General features: G+C 42.6%; 1 protein-coding gene across 1 annotated transcript in view; it reads right to left on the bottom strand.

Moving 5' to 3' along the window:
- LOC122933396 (polymeric immunoglobulin receptor-like) overlaps positions 1–7,789 on the bottom strand; it is a 276,468-nt gene that overhangs the window by 181,070 nt on the left and 87,609 nt on the right. Inside the window, exon 3 of the mRNA XM_044288366.1 lies at positions 4,112–4,456. Within this exon, the coding sequence (XP_044144301.1) occupies positions 4,112–4,456 (345 nt within the window). The remainder of the gene's footprint in view (positions 1–4,111; positions 4,457–7,789) is intronic.

Raw genomic sequence — 7,789 nt, 5'->3', positions numbered from 1 at the left:
AGTTTAGAAATGCTGGCATTCAGGGCCAGGGATCGAGGGTGGCTAGGTGGGAATTTACGCTTTCTCTCAAATGTTTTCGAGATGGAGAGCTGAACGCTGCCGTGTGACATGGTTGAGATGCTTGGTGACGGAGGTGGTGGTGTTGGTGGTACATCCCCTGTTTGCTGGGCGGCAGGTGCCAACGTTCCTCCAGAGGTGGAGGAAGAGGCCGAGGCGGCAGCAGCAGAAGAGGCCGAGGCGGCAGCAGCAGAAGAGGCCGAGGCGGCATTAGCAGAAGAGGTAGCAGGGAGAGCCTGAGTGACTTCCTTGGTTTTAAGGTGTTTACTCCACTGCAGTTCATGCTTTGCATGCAGGTGCCTAGTCATGCAGGTTGTGCTCAGGTTCAGAACGTTAATGCCTCGCTTCAGGCACAGTAGCGTGTGTGTGAAGTTATTCAGAATGACCCTATGTGCACCTTGAATCTGATATACCCTTTTAGGGATAAATTTAAAGTAGGCCTGATACAGCAGAAACCACTAAATTAGGAAATTGCTAAATTGGGAATTGTATTTCAACCCAGAACAAAAACTGTGCTTTGACGGACACTTAATAACTTGACCAGCCACACCAGTATCGACAGATTTAGCTGACTATAAATTTGAGGCCTATTCTTTTGGCGCTGGGTGACAGGTATAGGTTTACTGACAGAATTTGACTTGGAAATGCACAGTAGCGTGTGTGTGAAGTTATTCAGAATGACCCTATGTGCACCTTGAATCTGATATACCCTTTTAGAAATAAATTTAAAGTAGGCCTGATACAGCAGAAACCACTAAATTAGGAAATTGCGAAATTGGGAATTGTATTTCAACCCAGAACAAAAACTGTGCTTTGACGTACACTAAATAACTTGACCAGCCACACCAGTAACGACAGATTTAGCTGGATATAAACTTGAGGCCCAGTATTTAGGCGCTGGGTGACAGGTATACGTTTACTGACAGAATTAGACTGGGATATGGCCAAAAAATAACCACACTATTGATGGTTAAATGCACTTGGTGTGACAGCTTGACCAACCACACTACTGAGGGTTAAATGCACTTGGTGACAGGCGCAGCTTGCCCCTGATGTAGTATATGGCCAAAAAATAAACAGACTATTGCTGGCTAAATGCGCTTGGTGTGACAGCTTGACCCTGATGTAGGATTTAGCCAAAAAACAACCACACCATTGAGAGTTAAATGCACTTGGTGACAGGCGCAGCTTGCCCCTGATGTAGTATATGGCCAAAAAATAAACAGACTATTGCTGGTTAAATGCACTTGGTGTGACAGCTTCACCCTGATGTAGGCTTTAGCAAAAAAACAACCACATCATTGAGGGTTAAAAGCACTTGGTGACAGGCGCAGCTTGCCCCTGATGTAGTATATGGCCAAAAAATAAACAGACTATTGCTGGTTAAATGCACTTGGTGTGACAGCTTCACCCTGATGTAGGATTTAGCCAAAAAACAACCACACCATTGAGGGTTAAAAGCACTTGGTGACAGGCGCAGCTTGCCCCTGATGTAGTATATGGCCAAAAAATAAACAGACTATTGCTGGTTAAATGCACTTGGTGTGACAGCTTCACCCTGATGTAGGATTTAGCCAAAAAACAACCACACCATTGAGGGTTAAATGCACTTGGTGACAGGCGCAGCTTGCCCCTGATGTAGTATATGGCCAAAAAATAAACAGACTATTGCTGGTTAAATGCACTTGGTGTGACAGCTTCACCCTGATGTAGGATTTAGCCAAAAAACAACCACACCATTGAGGGTTAAATGCACTTGGTGACAGGCGCAGCTTGCCCCTGATGTAGTATATGGCCAAAAAATAAACAGACTATTGCTGGTTAAATGCACTTGGTGTGACAGCTTCACCCTGATGTAGCATTTAGCCAAAAAACAACCACACCGTTGAGGGTTAAATGCACTTGGTGGCAGCTTGTGCTGGCGCAACACAAGACACAAAATGGCCGCCGATCACCCCAGAAAAAAGTGACTGAAAAACGCTCTGAGCAGCCTAAAAACAGTGAGCAATTCAATAGCAGCAGTTTAATCATCTACAGCTGCAGATCGATCACTGGATGGAGTCTTTTGGAGGAGTTAATCAGCCTAATCTCGCCCTACTGTCGCAGCTGCAACCTCTCTCTACGCTAATCAGAACAGAGTGACGGGCGGCGCTATGTGACTCCAGCTTAAATTGAGGCTGGGTCACATGGTGCTCTGGCCAATCACAGCCATGCCAATAGTAGGCATGGCTGTGACGGCCTCTTGGGGCAAGTAGTATGACGCTTGTTGATTGGCTGCTTTGCAGCCTTTCAAAAAGCGCCAAGAAAGCGACGAACACCGAACCCGAACCCGGACTTTTACGAAACTGTCCGAGTTCGGGTCCGTGTCACGGACACCCCAAAATTCGGTACGAACCCGAACTATACAGTTCCGGTTCGCTCATCCCTAGTAGAATGTCATATGGTCAGATGAAACCGAAGTAGAACTTTTTGGTTAAAGCTTACCTCATCGTGTTTGGAGGAGAAAGAATGCTGAGTCGCATCCAAAGAACACCATACCTACTGTGAAGCATGGGGGTGTAAACATCATACTTTGGGGCTGTTTTTCTGCAAAGGGACCAGGACGACTGATCCGTGTAAAGAAAAGAATGAATGGGGCCATGTATCGTGAGATTTTGAGTGAAAACCTTCTTCCATCAGCAAGGGAACTGAAGATGAAACGTGGTCTTTCAGCATGACAATGATGTGCAACAAAGGAGTGGCTTCATAAGAAGCATTTCAAAGTCCTGGAGTGGCCTAGCCAGTCTCCAAATCTCGACCCCATAGAAAACCTTTGGAGGGAATTGAAAGTCCGTGTTTCCAGCGACAGCCCCAAAACATCACTGCTCTAGAGGAGATCTGCATGAGTAATGGGCCAAAATACCAGCAACAATGTGTGAAAACCTTGTGAAGACTTACAGAAAACATTTGACCTCTGTCATTGCCAAAAAAGGGTATATTACAAAGTATTGAGATTAACTTTTGTTATTCACCAAATACTTATTTTCCACCATAATTTGCAAATAAATTCTTAAAAAATTCTTTAAAAAATTAGATTTTCTGGATTTTTTTTTCTCATTATGTCTCTCATAGTTGAGATATACCTATGATGAAAACTACTGGCCTCTCTCATCTTTTTAAGTGGGAGAACTTGCACAATTGGTGGCTGACTAAATACTTTTTGCCCCATTGTACCAAACACAGCTGCTATACAATGTACAGCACTGTGCTTGGTGAGCTGCGAGAAGGCTGGAGTGTCAGACCCCCACAGATCAGATACTGATGACCTATCCTGAGGATAGGTTATCAGTACTAAACACCGGATGTTTTCATCTGCACACAGGGAGAAGCAGCAGCTGTGGTGCGGGGACCAGGAGAGGCGCAGGAAGTGGGGAGCCAAGTAGATATATTCAGTGTGAGGGGCCTGGGCCTATGGGGGAGCATTTTATAGTCTTGGATAACCCCTTTAATAAATCATAAAAAAAGAATGTATTAAAAAAAAAACATTGTAATGTATTAAAGTTTTTTCCCATTTTCTGAGCTATGGCAATATCAACATTGAACACGTTTCTATATTTTTTTTTTAATCTGGATACACCATTTAGTCCTCACTATAGTACTATAGTAATATTTGGGTGCTACTACCCTGGTTAATTGTTGCTATGACCAGGGTTGTCATTTTCTGTGTCTGGGTAATTCCTTTGTATGGATCAAAATAGTGAAAAGTAATGCAAATATAGTACTGTAACTGTCTAGGTACAATAGCATAACATATATAAGTCAATCCATGCATATACCCATAGAATCCACTCATGTAGAATAAGGACATGCACATATCTTTTGCCCAGCTATGTAAATGTAGCATGTAAGTGAATGTAAGTGACAGCCCTCTGTTAAAATGTTACTTACTGCAGCATCATTTTTGTGTATTATAGACAGCAACAGTAGACTTAGAATGTTTGGACTATCATAGAACTCATAAGTTATAATTGAAATGATTATGTAGCAACATTTCTGAATTTAACTTGATAGTTACCTTCAGTGACAGCCAAAGTGAACTTAGCTTTAATCCTATTCATATATGTGCCCAAGCGACAAATGTAAGTGCCTTCATCGGTGTTCCTTAAGTTAGACAAAGTAATGGTGACCAAGCCTTTGTTTTTATTGTCTTTAAATGAAACACGGCCGAAAAAGTTCTGGTGTACATAGTTATTCGTAGAGGCGATTATATATTGACATTTTCCAGACCTTCCTCTTTCTTGGCAAAAAAACTTGCAGCTATGCTTATTGGCCTTCGTAATAGTTGAGTATGCGCAAGTGATGGATACTGACCCTTCCAATTTTCCAGTCACCTCTTTTGGGCAGACAAATTTTTCAGACTCTGTATTTTGAGAGAATACAAGAACATAATGTTATATTGTATTTTAGAAGGAAGATAAGGGTTCAATCCCTCCTTGTTAGAAGATCCCTTCATGATAAGTTGATAAAATGTGCTCCTACTGGGACCTTCAACAATGTGAGGACACCTAGTATTTAATTTCCCTGCAGCACCACTACAGGGCAAATGATGCATTACACAATGCCAATTCAAATCAACGGGATATCTGTGCAGGAGAGGACAGGTCTGCCATAAGGAGGGAAACTTGTTGATCCTGGTCCTGAACAGGGACCCCACTTTTGGTTTAGAATTCACTAAAAAGGTAAAAAAAAAAAAATCTTAATCTAGACAACCCATCTAAAGAATCGCAAAATATAAAACCAGGCATAATGGCTCTTTCTTGTTTGCATTTGTTCTATATCCAAAATTCAAAACAAAAAAATAAACTGTGGGGGTAATTTAAGAACAGATATACTCTACTGGCGCCTCTACACCACTTCGGTGATCCACTGCCAGTTAGGGGCTTAATAAGACCGGTGTCTAAATGTCGGTCCTAATAAATGTGCTCCTATATACTTCTCATAGGAGGCATCCATGTTTTCTTCCCTCTAAAACTAGTGCATGGAAGCACCCTAGTTTAGGAGAAGGAGGCAGGGTTTAGGCTGCATGCAATACTTTTTGACTACATAGTGTACATAGTGAGTGTAGCTATTTGGTTTAGCAACACATACACACACATATAGTATTAGGGTGATAATGTCTACATTGTAAAAATGTGTGACTTTTTTCAGTTTTATGACACTTTTCAAAAAAGGAGGGAATTTTAGCTGGAAGTAGGGCCTTTTATAGGTTTACTATAGTTTACTATAATTTATACCAGAAACTGGCATAACTTTTAGGGCAATTCTATGCCAGCTCATAGCTAGAGTAGATTTGCTTTTCTGGTGCACATACTGCCATAAGAGGCCTGCTTAATAAGAAATGCAACACATCATATTTTAATACAATTCTGATTGAGTGGTGTGTGAATGGGTTAAAGTAAAAGATAAACAAAATGCCCCTCACCAATCCCCCGCCACTGCTATTTCAACACTATTCTAGTCCCTGCTGCTGTTGAATTCCTGGTGCCACATAGACACAGAGAAGATGGCTGGAAATGCTCTCCACAAATCTTCTGTGTGTCAAGTGGGGACCAGAAAGTGTAGATCAGCAGAGGTGGATTGGTGCTTATTTTTTCTATTTTAACCAATTCTAGTCCATTGAAAAAAAATGATTTAGTGTCCCTTTAATGTTAGTGATGTCAGTAAACTGCAGTAAACAAATTTGTGTTAAGGGTATATATACAGTAAGTGTGCAGATGTAGCAGAGTTATATTTGTCAATGCAACAAAGTTGTGTTTATAATTTGGTACAGCACATTGTGATACAAATATATGGTTTTGCAGAGGACTGGATGGACTTCTTGAATAGAATTTGTCTGAGTGAATGCCCATCAATATTTTCCATATTATTATTTTCCCTATATACTCTAACATTGTGGCATGTCTGTATCCTTCAATGGGCTCATTATGGGCTGTGTCCGGTATAGCATCTTATCCTCATTTAAAGGGGCTGTCCAGGTTCAGAGCTTCTTCACCCAGGCAGCCCCTCTGAGTGGAACATTGGAGCATTTTACAGGCTAAGGGAATGCTAAAGACCACCCGTTAGTGCCGGTGATATGGTACAATTTCCAGAGAGTCAGACCCTTTGATCTAAACCTAAACAACCTCTGTAATAAAGTTATCAGACTATTTTACCTCAACAAGGCATTGAGGGGAAATGGGGCATTTCCCAGATCACCAAATCCCAATGAATGGGCGAAGGATGTCAGCAGCCCAGTACAAGAGAAGCAATATCGTCAATGCACCAAGGTCACTTGAATGTGGTCACGCTAACTTTACAGGCAAATTGGGTCAGAACTAGGGATGAGCGAACTCGAACTGTATAGTTCGGGTTCGTACCGAATTTTGGGGTGTCCGTGACACGGACCCGAACCCGGACATTTTCGTAAAAGTCCGGGTTCGGGTTCGGTGTTCGTCGCTTTCTTCGCGCTTTTGTGACGCTTTCTTGGCGCTTTTTGAAAGGCTGCAAAGCAGCCAATCAACAAGCGTCATACTACTTGCCCCAAGAGGCCATCACAGCCATGCCTACTATTGGCATGGCTGTGATTGGCCAGAGCACCATGTGACCCAGCCTCTATTTAAGCTGGAGTCACATAGCGCCGCCCGTCACTCTGCTCTGATTAGCGTAGGGAGAGGTTGCGGCTGCGACAGTAGGGCGAGATTAGGCAGATTAACTCCTCCAAAGGACTTGATTAACTGATCGATCTGCAGCTGTGGATCATTGAGCTGCTGATCCTCAATTGCTCACTGTTTTTAGGCTGCACAGACCGTTTGTCAGTCACATTTTTCTGGGGTGATCGGCGGCCATTTTGTGTCTTGTGGTGCGCCAGCACAAGCTGCGACCAAGTGCATTTAACCCTCAATGGTGTGGTTGTTTTTTGGCTAAAGCCTACATCAGGGTGAAGCTGTCACACCAAGTGCATTTAACCAGCAATAGTCTGTTCATTTTTTGGCCATATACAAAATCAGGGGCAAGCTGCGCCTGTCACCAAGTGCATTTAACCCTCAATGGTGTGGTTGTTTTTTGGCTAAAGCCTACATCAGGGTGAAGCTGTCACACCAAGTGCATTTAACCAGCAATAGTCTGTTCATTTTTTGGCCATATACTAAATCAGGGGCAAGCTGCGCCTGTCACCAAGTGCATTTAACCCTCAATGGTGTGGTTGTTTTTTGGCTAAAGCCTACATCAGGGTGAAGCTGTCACACCAAGTGCATTTAACCAGCAATAGTCTGTTTATTTTTTGGCCATATCCCAGTCTAATTCTGTCACTAAATCCATACCGGTCACCCAGCGCCTAAATACTAGGCCTCAAATTTATATCCAGCTAAATCTGTCCCTAGTGCTGTAGCTGGGCGAGTTATTTAGTGTCCGTTCAAGCACATTTCTTGTTCTGGGTTGAAATACAATTCCCAATTTAGCAATTTCATAATTTAGTGGTTTCTGCTATATCAGAGCTATTTGAAATCTATCCCTAAAAGGGTATATAATATTCAAGGTGCACATTGGGTCATTCAGAATAACTTCACACACACCCGCTACTGTGTATTTCCAAGTCTAATTCTGGCACTAAACCCATACCTGTCACCCAGCGCCTAAATACTAGGCCTCAAATTTATATCCCGCTAAATCTGTCCTTAGTGCTGTAGCTGGGCGAGTTATTTAGTGTCCGTTCAAG

Source organism: Bufo gargarizans, chromosome 3, assembly GCF_014858855.1.
Source record: "Bufo gargarizans isolate SCDJY-AF-19 chromosome 3, ASM1485885v1, whole genome shotgun sequence".
NCBI classification, from domain to species: Eukaryota; Metazoa; Chordata; class Amphibia; order Anura; family Bufonidae; genus Bufo; species Bufo gargarizans.
The sequence above is the reverse complement of the archived record's forward strand: the minus strand, read 5'-3'. Positions and strand labels throughout refer to the sequence as shown.